This window comes from Pyxicephalus adspersus, chromosome 1, assembly GCF_032062135.1.
Source record: "Pyxicephalus adspersus chromosome 1, UCB_Pads_2.0, whole genome shotgun sequence".
In the NCBI taxonomy this organism is placed as follows: Eukaryota; Metazoa; Chordata; class Amphibia; order Anura; family Pyxicephalidae; genus Pyxicephalus; species Pyxicephalus adspersus.
In genome coordinates, this window is record NC_092858.1 from 61,598,632 (window position 1) to 61,614,851 (window position 16,220).

The 16,220-nt window shown below is 35.3% G+C and overlaps 1 protein-coding gene across 1 annotated transcript in view; it reads right to left on the bottom strand.

Moving 5' to 3' along the window:
- Positions 1-16,220, bottom strand: part of PCCA (propionyl-CoA carboxylase subunit alpha) — a 173,840-nt gene that overhangs the window by 99,907 nt on the left and 57,713 nt on the right. Inside the window, exons 10-12 of the mRNA XM_072411643.1 lie at positions 12,818-12,920; positions 11,826-11,920; positions 7,761-7,911 (exon numbers count right to left, since the gene is read on the bottom strand). Coding sequence (XP_072267744.1) covers positions 7,761-7,911; positions 11,826-11,920; positions 12,818-12,920 — 349 coding nt within the window. The remainder of the gene's footprint in view (positions 1-7,760; positions 7,912-11,825; positions 11,921-12,817; positions 12,921-16,220) is intronic.

Genomic DNA, 16,220 nt, shown 5'->3' on the forward strand with positions numbered 1-16,220 from the left:
CTGTTGTGCTGTAAATGTGCAACTTGAGAAAGCTTATCATCATGCTGTTCTGCTATACTCAACATGGCAAGCATGGGAGCAGCTCATGATTTCCTGTACAACTAGTCCTTTCCAAATCTCAGTCATTCGCCTGCTTTCACTAACCTGTCCTGACAAGAAACCAGATTAGCGTAATCTTGCATCAACGCAGTGTAGCAGAAATGAGCAGATGGATCCTTCATTTTTTTTCCCGCTAGACTTATCTGTGGAGTGCTTAGCATGCACAATAGCAGAGATGGACTGGAGATCTAAATCTGCTAATAGCAAATTGCTGCTAACAATTCTGGAGGATGCCATTGTGGGAATGTCCCCAGCCTTTCACACCATGCCTACAATAAGCTGTTTTATATCATGTGCTAGGCCAGTGATGGCTAACCTTTTTGAGCCCAAGTGCCCAAACTGCCGCACAAAACCAAAGAATTTCCTCAAAGTGCCAGCACGTCAATTAAACCTTAATAACAAGATTTTAGTATCTAAAAACTCTTTATAAAGTTGCCTGAACTATGTAACATCATTTTTAAAGGTTGGAATCTTTGTATTGTCAGAGAACTTTCAATTAAACCAACCGTTTTTATTGGAAATTCCAGATTGGAATACAACAGGGCCATGTAAAGTCCCTTTTTTAAATAACATCTTTAAATAATGTTTAAATAACTTAGAAAGTGTCTTAACTGCAAACCGCGCCGCATATCTTAATTGCGGACCTTCCCGCGTGCCAGCTGCAAGTGCCATAGGTTCGCCATCGCTGTGCTAGGCTCTAAACTATCAGAAGCATATTGGTGACATAAGCGATACATCCAAATCAAAAACAGCATAATCACCGAAACCACTCAGCAAAGAACATATAACCAAAACAAAACTGTACAGAAGGATATACACAGAATAGACAGAACCTTCAAACAATTTAACAAGTTTGTAAAATGAATATATTAATTTTAAAAGGCTGTAACTCCTGTAACACGTTGCACTTTTACCAGTTACAACCAGTATTAAGGAAATTGACAATATTAAGTATTATAGGTAAGCTTAATGATAAAAACTGAAACAACTGCTGCAATTTTGAACCTACCTGTGCACAACAAACTGTGACTTGAAACTTTAATATATGATTTTGGCTTATACAAAAGATAAAGAAAAATGTATGATGAGATCATTTTTAAAATCAAGTTATTTATGAAAAAAACAGGACTACCATTTCTGCCCTTGTCATTATGAAAGTTTAGAGAAATCAGATATGTATGTCTACGAAATCATCAACTCATAACCCAAAACAAGTCACAGACAACGCATAGCAGTCACAGACATCCCACGTTAAACAAAGTCAGATCCTGGACCTCACTTTTCTCTAGTGTTTTCAAAAATGTAATACAAAACAAAAAAGAAATAAAGAACAAATACAAACATACAAAGAGAGCACTCTGCCCACAGACAGTAAAATACCATCATGATATATAAGCTTTAAGTGTATAGGATTTGGAACAGGGCCATAAAACTCAAATGATAAACATACTATAACAATTTGCTAGTTTTTTCTTTAATACTTTATTTATGCAATGAGAATAGCGAAAGCGTTGACAAAGTGATAGTATACTGAATGGACTCGTCCGAAGGAATCTATCAGGGTTCATCACTAAACTAAATCAAGAAAATTATAACATCTCTACACACAACACTATTTCTGTTACGAGTAAGCAAACACAAAAGTAGACTGTGGGACTAATGCCTTTTAGAAGTGATAGTTTTACTTCAATATTCTGAATATCACATACACCAAGGAGAATTTTAGGGAGCACAACATTTTTTTTCTTACAAATATAATGATCCGATTTTGTTTTTAGTTGTGTGCTTGGAATTTCTGTCCTGTTACATCACTCAGTTTCAACCAAGCTTTAGCTGTTGCACAGATGGCCTCACATTTGATTCTAAAATGCTTTAATATACAGGAGTTCATGATCAACTTTATGACTGCCAGGTGCACTGTCACTGCGAAACATGCCAAAAAAATTGTCCCATGACCACCATGCTTGATAGCTGATATTAGGTGTTTTGGATGATATGCGGTTTTTGGCACTGTGCATTATGGACAAATATCTCCACTTTGGTCTTATCTCTCAAGAAGTCTGACAAGAAAGTGTAGGCGGGTAGTGGCCCCTCTATTGTGACCCGACTCATAAGTACCCACCCAAAAACAGCCGGGTGGTTAGTGAAAAGTACCAGGTGGTGCGCCCAGCTAAAAGGGGCTGGGGAGAACACTGTTATACACAAAAAGAAAAGCAAGCATATCTGAAGTCTGTTTCCAGAGAATGCCAGCACACCTTACCCTTTTATTAAAAACTAAACAACCTTGGTAAAAGTTGAAAATGTATATTTGATGTTTGCACCCTTGACCGAGCAGCTATCATCTCTATACTTTAGGTATTGGTCTTAGAGAGGTACACACAGTTAAAGTTCTTCTGAAGTAAGGGCTGTGTGGTAACCATAGCTGCTTTCACAGACATTGTGGGGAAAAACATAGCCACCAATGGACAGGAAATGTGTTTTTGCAGGTTTGCCAAAAAAGGGAAAAGTGAAAAAAAAGCCTCAAAGTTCATCAATATAGCCAACTCATTAAAACACCAGTAAGCTAACAATACAATACATTTTTGTTCTTCAGTTTAGATATACTAAGTCTACTAGGGCAAAATTCAACATTTTATTTAACAAGTAACCGCTATCTAACTTCTTGTTGTTACTCCATTTCACTTTGCATAAAAATCCTACTAAAAACCCACAAAAAAAAACACCACACTGAGATACATAACTCTTTTGTGAGGAATACATATATGGTATATTACACTTTGATGTAAAACTCATTTGTTGCTTTTTGAAGAATGACAGTTAAATTTACAACAGATACTGCATCAAATGTTCTTCTAGTCTGGTGGAGTGGCAATAAGTGTAGCCTGGAAGAATAAAACTTTGAGTGACAAATTAAGTATTTTACACCCAATCAAAGAGTGAATAGGTTTCAGATTTACATGCAAGATGTCAGTCATAGGTGGTATCTCTGAGATGTGAGGGAATAAGCAAAAAGAGACAGAAAATGATTCAGTATCAGGAAAACCCAAACACTGCCTTTTTGACAGACAGAATATTCAAGAAGCCATCCCGAGACAACCTAAATAATAACATGCTACAAAGGAAGAGATCTTAGAAAATCCATGGCATCTGTTAGAAGTGAGAAGAAGGGCGATAGAAGAGTTTGAAATTTTAGCTCTCCACAGGGTGCACACCCACAGAACAAATGCTTTAGCAATGCAGATCCTGCAGAGTCAGGATAAGCATATGGCTAGTACAGCAACAATGTTCAATGCTTAAGGTTACGTTGGTGGAGATTGGGAAATAGGAGAAGCACAGAAAAATATGTACAGAAAATAATATGCAAACACACACATGGATGAGCAAACATACGTTCATGTAGATGCCTAAATAATGAGCACCAAGATATTTTGACTAGATCCCAACATTCTAAATAAATTTCAAATTTTAATTTACTTTAAGATTTAAAAAACAACTGGTTTAAATGCTTTGAGCCACAATTTGCTGAAAATTGAGCTATTAATCGAAATACATATTTGCAAAGTTTAATAAAGTCATATATCCATGCACATGGGTTCCTCATCATATTTGGGCTTCCCAAAATATGAAAGTTGACTAAAAATTTAAAATTAAACAATAACAATTACAAGAGTAGTATGGCCAATAATAAAATGGATTGTACATATTGGATAGTAAGGATAGATATAAAAAAAAGATTCACAGGCTTCGTGTTTTATTTGTTTGACTGGCCAGATTACACAGGGGAAAATCTAATAATCTATGATGGTGCGAGTTAATAGAATAGACAACTTGTGACCAGGAACTACTGAGAATCCATTTTTTTTTTAATCCTACAGTCCAAGAAGCAATACACACACACACACACACACACACACTTTACCCAAGTGGGACCAGAATTAGACCAAATCTACCGCTTACTGCAGAACACTACATCTTTACTCTCCTCAGGGTACCCAATGTAAATCGTCTTAATAAAAGATTCCATTATGATCTGGGAATACCATTGCCATTAAGTCATTAAGGTATTAGGTGTTTTGTAACCATTCTTAGGGACCTTGGATTAACATCCACATTAACACCAATGTTCCCCAAAAGAACACTGCAAGAGAATTACACTGCCCCCATAAGACTGTCCTCTACCTATACCATTTTGAAGACATATGTTCCCTAATTAAATCATGCACATGCACACCCAGCTATACACATGATCTAAAAGCAATATGATTTATCAGAGCCAGCTACCTTCTTCCACTGCTCTTTGGTCAGAACACTTTGGCTATGTACACCTGTGCAATAATTGACTTTGACTAAACAATGCATGAACGAGTGTTGTACATACAGCACCATTCCGCTCTATGGAGAGGGGAGGGTAGAATGACGACGCGGCACCCCGCTGCGCTCTCTCCCCATCACTTGGATTACGATCGTTCGTCGTCCATTGATGCGCCGTTACACACGACACGATGAGGGCTGTACACACGCAGGATTGTCGTCCAATATCGGCCGTGAGCCGATTATCGGACGAGAACTGTTGCCCGTGTGTTCCTAGCCCTTGATGTTAGAAAACCACACACAGTAGCCTGTATTACACTTGGTGTTCTGACACCATTTCCTAATAGTTTTACATTTTTTCAGCAATTTGTGCTACAGTAGCTTTTCTGTGGGATCAGATCATATGAAATACAAACCACTGTGTACAGGAAACACTGCACAAGACCTGCGATTTTGGAGTTGCTCTGCACTAGCCATCTATTCATTATGGGTAGCACAATTGGCTCAGTGGTTAGCACTCTTGCCTTTGCAGCACTAGGTCACAGATTCATATTCTGTCCAGGACTCCCACATCCCAAAAAAACATGCAGTTAGGATAATTGGCTTCCCCCAAAAAGTGTCCTTAGACTACATTATTGACACATGACCATGATATTAGATTGTGATCCCCTTTAGGAATAGTTATTGATATGACTATGGACTTTGCAAAGCACTGCGTAATGTGCTATATAAATACTGGTTAATATGACCCTTGCCAAAGTCTCACAGACCCTTAAAAAAGCGTGTCTTGCATGTTCAACACATCACCTTTTATAACTGGCTGTACTTGTGCTGTCTAATAAATTGCAATCCTTGACAGGGGCCATTGTAACAAGATAATCAATGAATTCACTTTATTTCCAATTGTTTTTGTTTGTGTGTGTCCCTAGCTAGACTGCTGGCTCTGAAATGTTTGGGTAGACTGCAATGTTTAATTATTAAATAATCATTATTGTTATCTAGTTATTCAGTCTCTTAAGCTGCGTACACACTTGCAATTTTTGTCGTTTCACGATCCTTTCCAACGACAAGGGGCTGCAAGATGCATGAACGATGCTGTACATACAGCACCGTTCATGCTCTATGGAGAGGGGAGGGGGGAGAGCAACGGAGCGGCACCCTGCTGACACACGGAAGATTTTCGCCCGATAATTGGCCGATGCCGATTATCGGGCGATAAAAATCTGCCGTGTGTACGTAGCTTAAGAGAAAAAAATATAAACTAGTGCATTGTTAAACAAAGCATTTGGAGTAGGATCAGCTTTTGAAGCATTTAACCAGTTGACACCCTCTCTAATATAAGGGCACAAAGGCCAAACCATCAAACTCAGCTGCTTTAAATACATGTCTGTAGGCATGGGCACTAACCTTTTTCTAAAAATAGACAAAACCCGAGATTTAAATTTATGTTTTTCTATTGATCAGTTAAAGTGTGCCTATACCAAGAGATTCTGTACATTGACATTGCTAAATTGAATCTAAAGAAAGACAGTTGCCTGGATATAAAGCTAATCTTTTTCTTTCAGTAGTTTCAGTTACACAAGTAAAACAAGCAGATAACTGTGTGATTACGGATGATTGGTTGTTAATCATTCTATTCCCAACTAAAATTTTTGCACTTGTGTATGTAGCCTTAATTGGGGGCTTCTTTAGGTAAATGTTGCTTTTATTTATTGCATGCAAGTGTTTTTTGAAAAGTTTACAGTGTTGAGAGACCCAATTCAGATTTATTATCTGGTACATTGGGTTCTGGTACATTACTGAAAAAGAACATAATATAAAGAGTGTGTAGATTCTTTTAGTTCCTTAAATTAGGAGATCAGGTACTCTAGAATTACATACCTTCCTGCCGCTATATGGACCATTTTGGATTATTCCAAAGACTCTACTGCCAAGCAGACCTAGTATTTAGCAAGAATGCAGCTAAACTCTCTTAAAACTGCATGCGATATTCTTGGATACTTGCAATCAGCTACCAGCACATGAATCACTTGACATTAAAAACTTACTTGTGGCTCATATATGATACTTGATCTACTGAAGAGAACTGCAAATAAATTATTAGAAACACCTGTGCCAGGAGCTGACTGAGCTAAATGTTGGGTATGGGCCTCCTAACATGTTTACAATAGAATTCCATTGACTTCTATGGGTTCAGAAGACAGATCAGTGATAACTTTGATTATCACCTGAAAAGATTTTAGAGTACTTTATGTTATTAAACCCAAGCTTAGAAATCCCAGTTTTATAAAACAGTGCTTGTCAACTGTCTTTAAAGTATGTCATAGGCCAAAAAAAAAGTTTGAATTTTTAACAGTGGGGAAATGTTGAAACCCCCGTCCATGTCTCTGCTTGGGAGTTTAAACTATTTTATCCCGGTAATGATTGTCACCAGAACAGAAAGCAATAGAATCAAAACCTTACAGCTGTCACTGTAACGGAAGGTAGGGTGGAAACTTTTAATGATAAAATACATTGGTTAATTTGATTTTGTCTGCTTACAAATGTATATATAGGGTCTGTTATACATGAGACCCAGGACTGCTTACTGATTTAAATCAGAACTCAGTAACTCTAAGATTGCTACAAAAAAAATCTGAAAACATTTAATCATCATTTGAATATTTCTAAAACAGTGTGAAAAAGATAAAATACACAGACATTAACATCCAAAAACTTTTTCAGTAGGTTGAACCACAATTGTGCTGAGCTGGCAGGGAGAAACCACAGCAAGTGATTGAGCTCTACGTCTGGAAAAATGTGAATTGTACCCTCACTACTCGACCAGCAAACTACCCCCCCCCCCTCCCTCCTTGTGTGCTACTACCCCCTTCTCTTAGATTGTAAGCTCTTCTGAATGTATAGCGCTGCAAAATTTGTTGGCACTATATCAATACTGTCTAATAATAAGCATTGCACAAATAGATAAACAGTGGATTTCAAGAAATGGGCCATCAGAAAGCTAAGGTAATAAATATTCATATCCTACCTTCCTTCCAGGTTTTTTAACTTTATGAAACTCCACTTTTTAAACTTTTTAAATTTATGTTTTTTAACGTTATGAAACGGAGACTCCATATTATTTACAAACTTACTGTGTAACATATTTTTAAAAAAATAAACTGTATATGCAATGGATGAATAAGATAATGCAAATATATCATACCACATTGCAAGTCATATCATATTTTTGGGGGCAAATTTTAAATCTGACTTTTTGAAAGGCCTCTATTACTACCAATAGGTATATTAAATCACCAGGACAATATTTGGTATAATTTTACATGCAACAAGAACAAACATATTCTTACCTGTAGCCTTGTATTCATTTCTAGAAAGTAGAAATTCCTCTTGGAGTCAACAAGAAACTCTACTGTCCCTGCAGATGAATATTTCACAGCTTTGGCAAGAGCTACAGCTTGTTCTCCCATTGCCTTCCGAGTTTGTGGATCAAGAAACATGCTGGGAAATAGGTGACATTATTTAAGTTAAAAATAAATAAATAAATAAATAAATAAGCTAATGTTAAAGACAAAAGGACTCAAACGGTCAAAAAACGGTAAAAAATATTACAAATAAAGATGGACAAATAAAAAACAATTCAGTTCAATATAGATAATGGGTGGTCTGAACTCAAACCAATAGATATATACCGCCAACATCCCTAAACTCTTAAATACATAGAAAGGTAGGTATATTTGTGGGACTTTAAAGGCAGTTCAGTACATGTCACAAAATGGGCTCAAATAAAAAAAAAAACAATCTTTTTTTAAACACAAGTCATAAAAACAGTGGATGGAAATTCCCCAAAAAAATGCTCAGTACATAGCACCAAACAATTGTGCATATCATTGGGATGTTGTAATAGATTCTGATAATCTCCAAGTCCCATCTGCTGCAGCTGAGGAACAGACTCATTTTGGACCTTTGTTTCACCCAATCTGCTGATTATTACTCAGTATCCAAAGGCATTATACCCAACAGAGAAAAACAAAATGTATATTTAGTGGATCCATTGGTTCTGGTTTGAGCGTCCCTCTCTCTTGCTGCTGGAGGGGGTCCTCCTGTTCCCCATGACTGCATCCCATGCCAGGCTTAGTCACATTTGATACTAAATACTGTGGTTTTACAAACTTGTGTATTCTGTCTATTGAGGTTTTGTATAATCCCTAATGAAGCGGATTAATTCTGTGAAACTCGTTGGATTATCAGAATCTATTACAACATCTCAATGATATACACAATTGATTGGTGCTATGTACCGAGCATTTTTATGGAATTTCCATCCTTTGTTTTTTGGCTTGTGTTTAATAAAAGATTTTTTTTAATATCATTTTGTGACATGTACTGAACTGCCTTTAAAGTCCTACAAATATACACATATATGTACATAACAATTCAATTGTTTGATATTAAGATTGCTTCAACTGCATCAAATGAGTGGTACAAACTCATTTATTTTTATAGAAGATAGAAACAACTGGTCCTGACAGAAAATTTTAATTAAATTTGACAATCATTTTGTTTTCTTTCATGTATAGGAAGTTTTACATATTTAAACAAACTTAAATTAGGCAAAAAATTTGACTAATACCATAAAAAAATCATGCCAGTTATGGTAGCCATACAATATACTACAGCTAAATATATCACAAAATCAATGACATAAGATTTTACTTTCTCAAATAAAGCTTCAATGTGTATTTCAATCAGACTGGCTTGCGTTGATTAGACATTACTAAAAGCACAGCTTGAACATTTTATGAAGGGCTGAGGATTTTAAAGACTGAATTACACCTTGCAGCTGTATTGCAGAACAAGCATCATTATTGTTAATATGGATGAAAGGACAGCTACTCCCCTGCACTAGACTAGTATCTTCCCATGTTTGCGAATATATATCTGCATCGCCTTTTTACACTCTTACTGCTCACCTCCTGCTGCAGCGGAAGAATGGAACAGAGGTGTCACACTGCTAAACTTGATCTCTGCCATGCGGTTAGGCTTTCTACTCTAAAATGACTGGATTATCTTTGCAATCAGACAGGTTAATTAACTGAAGTTTTCATATTCCTTTCTGCCTCTTTACACTTCATATGCATTTTGCACTGAACATTATTGCCCAACACCCAACCACTTATTCTCCCTTCTCTGTCTACCTCCTTAATCATCTCTTCCTTCCAGCCTAATTATGTAGCACTTAAATATGGCATGTGTCACTTGACTCCAACACCTCAATATCTGACAGTATTTGAGCCACACAATCACCACAGCATGATGAAAGGAACACAGCAGATTACTGTAAGGTGGAAATGCAGCTCGGAGCTATACACACAGTATCCATGGACTAAAAAAATGTGAATTCCAATTAGTATTTTCTATCACTTTATAGTGTAATTGACACTAATAAAATTAATATACAAAACATTACTTGATATGTCTTACAATTAAGCTTTCCTACAATTCAAATGATTGGGTTCAAAACTAGACCAACATTTTGAAAGTTTCATTTAATTTGCTTACCATACAAATTAGGATATTGTACGATGCTGAAAAATTAAAAAAGAGAAGGCTTTTCTCCTGTAGATATAATCTATTTATCCTTACGGAATATAGTTTGGATTCTGTTGGAATGCCTTTATGCAGTTAAAGCTGTTTAAATGGACAGCTTGGTTCAATTCACTAATCTATAATGATTGTTATTTTCAGTGGAAGGAGGTGAAAATAATGACATTGCTCCAAATACACTGACTATGTTCACACTGCACATGTATGAATTTTGTTCTTCACATATTACATTTTTCAAACCTTACATTATAAGTGAATTCCTTCAATTTTTTTTATCTTAGATGCTTTCTTTAAAAACTTCTCTAAATTTCCAATGTCCATCTCACAGTGCATTGCTCAAAACTCTATCCCAAGTAGTTTATTTTTTTCTGCCTTTGTTTGACCTAATGCCATTTCACCCACTGCACTGGTGTCTACCACACCAATCTTTTTCAGAAAAGAGGAGCAGAATATAACTTTTTTCTGACTTAGGGTTAGCAGTGCTCCATGTTTGCTAGCTTCAGCATAGCTCTAGAAGTTCAGCTCCTCCTTCAAGGCTGGGTACACAAGTGCAATAGTTCTCATCTGATAATTGGCTCAGGGCTCGATAGATGACGAACGATCATAATGGAAGTGAAACCGCTGCGAGGTGCAGCTCCATCATTCTTCCTCTCCCCATTAGGCAGAATGGCACTGTATGTGCAGTCATAAGTAATTTATATGACAAATATAGCACATGCATACATAGCCCATGCATTCTGGCAAGTCCCCATCAATACACAATAGACATCGTGTCCTAGTATAAAGTTCATTTTGTCCTGAAAATCTCTGCACACAATGGGAAGGTTGCACCTCAGTAGTTTGCCCTTAGATCTGAGCATTCTTCAATTCCCTGCCTTGAGTACTGGGCAAAGGTCCCGGTTGCTGGGTTGTGTCACCATAAAAATATTTTTGCACTTTCAGAACTGTAGCCATCTTGTGTAAATTAAATTATGTTAAACCATTAGAAAAAAAACATTTTTTTTTTAAGGTTCCAACTGACAAGACAAGATAAACAACTATGGGGATAAATACTTCTTGCAAGTACGATGCAGAAGTTGAAGCAATAATTAAAAGTTACCAGGGAGCAGCAAACCCTAACGGTAACATTTTGCACGACCATGCTTCGCACTTAAACTGAGGTTCTTCACCTAAGATACTGCTATTAGTTTGTTTTTTTTTTTTGTGGCATACTGGCCAGTTGTATTTAATCTAAAAAAAAAAAAAAACTATTTTTTTATAAGTTTAAATTTTCTGTATTTTCATTCATTTACATTATAAGAATGAATACATAATGTAAGCTGGATATGTAATTTATGCCTAGTAAATCTTCTTTACCTGTAGACACTTTATAAACAAACATCTAATGCTTGCCTGTTCAAACATACTGAAAAAAAATCAACAATTTCTATGATGTGCACCTACTTTTCACATGACTGTAAGTAAGCATATACATTTTCTACATAATAAAGTTTAGTTTCTGCTAAAAAAAAAAAATAAACCGCATTAGACATTTAGTAAATCTTTAAATAATTTAGATACAAAAAGTCTCACTGACACTGGACCTTAGCGCAAAAGATAAGAAATAATGGTTTATCAGTTTCAGAATTAATGCAATTAGCACTTGTTGACAAATGTCCTCTGCCCAAAGTGTTTACATCCCATATTGTGTTATCAGTTCCAGTGAGTGGATAACTGGACTGATTGTTTGTATTCGCTTTTAGGAAACCTCTACAGTACCCATATATTATAGAAATGTGGATAAAGACAATGACATACATAAAGCATACCTTGGTGCTTCTTCTACTACTTTTTGGTTCCGCCTTTGAATGGAACATTCTCTTTCATTTAGCCAAAGAGCATTGCCATGTTTGTCTGCAAGCACCTAACAAAACATCCCATACGTGTAATTATCAAACAAATTCATGGAATATAAAAAATAACACAATCGGAGTGACATAATGTGTAGTAAGTAAAGAAAAACAAATATCCAACATGATGACAAGCAGTGAGCAGTATGTTTATAGTTACGTGTTTTCTTTTTAGATAATCTAATATTTTGTTCAGAAGTTGTAGAGGAATAGACAGAACCATTGCATCAAATTAGTGAAAGCCGATTTGACATAATCCATTGAAAGTTAAAACTTTCCTACTTTTTCTTAACTGACTAAAAAACAGGTTTCTCTCATAAGTGTCCTATAATACCTGCCAACATTTTCTAAAAGTATTCAGACATTGCATAAAGAATCCAATGTGCATTTACAGCTAAAAAAAAGAAAAAAAGATAACAGTGTACTTTTATTTCATTTTGAAAACATTTGGATTCTGAATATGAAACATTATTTTACAAATAAACATGTAGTACAAAATAAACTCATGACCATAGCTTTAGAAAACTTTCCCAAAGGAATACAGTATTCAGTTATACATGTTCATTCAGTTTGAGCTTTAGTTTTTTACCAAAGTAGGTAAATATCATCCTCTAAACAAGCAAAAAATAAGCTCAAGACCTAATATGCTGTTTGAAAATAGTAAACAAGAAATATTAGAATGTAATATTTCGGATTTACCCAACTGAAAATGAAAAAAATATCCAAAAACACATGCTTCTAAGCCAAGGTTTCTAGTCTGCCTATATTGTACTTTATACATTATTTTGCAACAAGAAAAACTACATTGTGATCCATGTGAAATGCTGAATATTTAAAGACGTAAATAAACTTCAAATATCAAAAAGGAAAAAGTATCTGTTGTCCTATATGAATATGAAAAAAGGGTTTACCTGGATCTCTATGTGGCGAGGATTGTCAATAAATTTTTCTATCAAGAGACGATCATCTCCAAAGCTTGAGGCTGCTTCTTGTGCTGAAAACCTAAATCCCTCCCTAAAAAAAATGGACCAAAACAAAGCAGTGGTAAATAAAATCATATAATGAAACAAAAGAATACACATTTCCATCTTGATGGAATCCAAAAAGCAGACACATGAAAACAACAATAACAATAATAATAATATTATTATTATTATTATTATTATTAACCAAAAATCAATAAACCAATATGCTCTTAAGCATATTTAAACTGGATCTTCCAATTCAATATAATGGATTTCAACTTTTTAAAATCTCTATTTATTAAAATTAGTAATGGTGTTTGTTAATAGATGATTTTTGCCCTACCCACTTGATTACTGCCAGACCAGGAAACCATTGCATGTCTACAGCCATTGTCACCAAGACAAAATGTAATGCTAAATATCAGAGTTGTGAATAAAACAAAAGGTAAGCAGGCCCTTGCTTCTCACAATGTGAGTCATATGCACAAATAAAGCAGGGAAGGGGATAAACTTACCAACTAGCCCTCACCTCCCTACCCCTGGCCACCCAAAAACCACTGACGTCTTCATAACTTATCACTTGACTCAAATCCCTGTTCAACCCCCCCCCCCTTTTTTTTTCATTTATAACAAAGTAAGAAAAATACTAGGTGAATGCACAAAGGTGTAGTATGGAAGATTACACAATTTATTGTACGTTGGAACATAAACAATATGAGAAACTTAACTCCGGGAATGCAAACCTGTGGATGTTAACCGTGTGTTAAATGTTATTAGCTTCCGCACTTTAACTTCACTCCTTGGTACTGTTGTTCTTTTCTATTGTATATTGTGTTTTTGTTTTTTTTTATTCCTGGTTGTCAACCTACTATTGTTGTATGTTATTTTGACCTCGTGTTGAATTCATCAAAAAAAAACTTGAAATTTAAAAAGCACAAAAAAAAAAAAAGTATGGGGAAATCATGCAATGGGGACAATGCTCTGATTCCTGCACACTTCCTGTTGTGTCTCAAAGTTAGGAAGTAAAGAAGGAATACCCCAGTAGGAGTTTTTAAACCTTTGTTTTCCCACCCAGTATTATTACTGTACTAATGCTAGATCCCTTGGGAGATGGCTTTTTCATTCACCAAGGCATGCTTTTATGTTTATTGGGTCTGTTATAGAACTGAACTTAGGCAAGTGTACGTCTACTTTTTTTTCTTTTTAGGGATATATATCACCTTTCAAATGTAGGTAATTTGGGAAAAGTAATGGGCCTTATTTAAACTCCCTACTCGGGCTTCCTTGTCCCTGGATATCTGTATGTTTGTCCACATACCCATCCATCCATACATCTACCCACACATCTGTTCTTTCTTTTGTCCCCACGCTTACTGCTAAAATCAATAGAATGATTATGATCCTATCACTAGTAAAAAAAAAAATGTTGTGTCAGAATCTGTAAAATGACGAAAATACACTTACTCATAGAGATCCCTTTATGAATGAATAAGCGATAAAAATCACTGATAAAAATTCTGCAGAGTGTCACTTGTACCAGTGATGGAACAACACCTCATTTGTGGGACAATGCCTCCACTTATGTAGTGGAATAGCGGGCACTGAAGGCACACAGAAAGGTGTGCTTTACACATTAGGGCAGCCCATTCAATATGAATTGAGTGCCAACAAAATGGTAAGTGCACAAACATCATAATTCTTACTGCTGTGAAGATAAACACACCGCAGATGCAAAGTGGTGTGTTGCAGTGCTGAAGCTTGGCTGCAAATGTAACAGTGGGTTGGGGTGCCATTTAATCTACCACCTAAAGTGTATTACCAAGCATATAGGGGATGGGCATTTTACTGTACATTATTGTTATGCCAAAATAGGTATTTCTATTTAAATCATACTGCTTACAAAAATCATTCAGGTGGAGGTGGCCCGCTTTTGAAAACGAAGTCATTTTGAAGCAGTCTTAAGAGAACAATAGCTAAACACATTGATGGTTCCAGTACTTACAAAACCCAATACAAATTTGTTAAAATAATGCAACTGGTAAAAATGTATATAAAAAAAAAAAAGTTTTGAAGATTTTTTTATGTCACTGGATGTGAGCATGCTTTCATTTTTTTATTTTAGGACACTGCCATATTCCACTAAGTAACTCATTGATTTTAAATATATATGTGCATTGGAGAAGTAGTCCAAATATTGTTGGATGCAATTTTTATAATGTTGTAACTTGTGTCCTGCACTTGTCATTGTATGGTGCCAACAAACTCACATGATAATTTTCATCCCCACCATGTTTACCAGGCAAAATACTACAAAGAATTTTATAGCAATAGCATTATTTCCCTATTCACACACATCACAAATTTAGGAAAATTTGCTAACATTTTTAAAGTTATTCTATGCCTAAAGTCAGAGTTTTAGTTGCAAATGTTATGTAACTCAAACCAATGTTAGATTTTTTATTTAATATATATTTTGTCACGCTATGAAAATGTGCTTGGTAAATAAAGTCTAATATACATACAATTGTTTCTACAGCATATATGTTTCCCTTCAAAAAAGAGAGAACATTTGGTGTGGATTGCAGACATGTTAATTTTAGGGGAAACCATACAGCATATTTCAGAAATTTTTAAGGATTTCCATTCCCGATCAGTTTCATATTCATTTTTTGCTTAATTTTGTTTTACCTCCCAGCTAATTCCTATCCTACTGGCTTAAGAAAATATAATGGTAGTAACTAATACTATTCTATATTTCAAAATTGTTCTGAGAAATACATGTAAATGTCATATTTAAATTAGATGTAAAATGGCACTTTAAAATAGATGTAAAAACAGAACATTTTCCTCCGTGTATTATTATTATTATTCCTATTAAACAGGATTTATATAGCGCCAACATATTACGCAGCGCTCTACATTAAATAGTGTACCCTTTAAACAGTTAATATTATCTTTCAGGAAAGCTTTTACACTGCAGACATATGTCACCATATTTACCCAATTAAACATGTAACTAAATTAGAAGGACACTGTGGAGATGCACATCGTAACACATGGTAGATAGTAAAATAATCATTTCAAATCCTTGAGACTTACAACACTTTAACAGCTTACAAAACCAGATTTTACACTACCTTGCATTTACCAGTAAACAAAACTATAAATAACTGGTAATGAATAATCTTTAACGTGTAATATAGATAGTATTTGCACTCCTAATTGCCACACAGCATGCTAACAACCCTTCAATATACAGGAGCATCAAACATCAGCAAAGGCAAATGTACCATATGTGAAAACAGAAACGATGCAATTATCAACAATGCTAACAAAATAAGTTTTTACA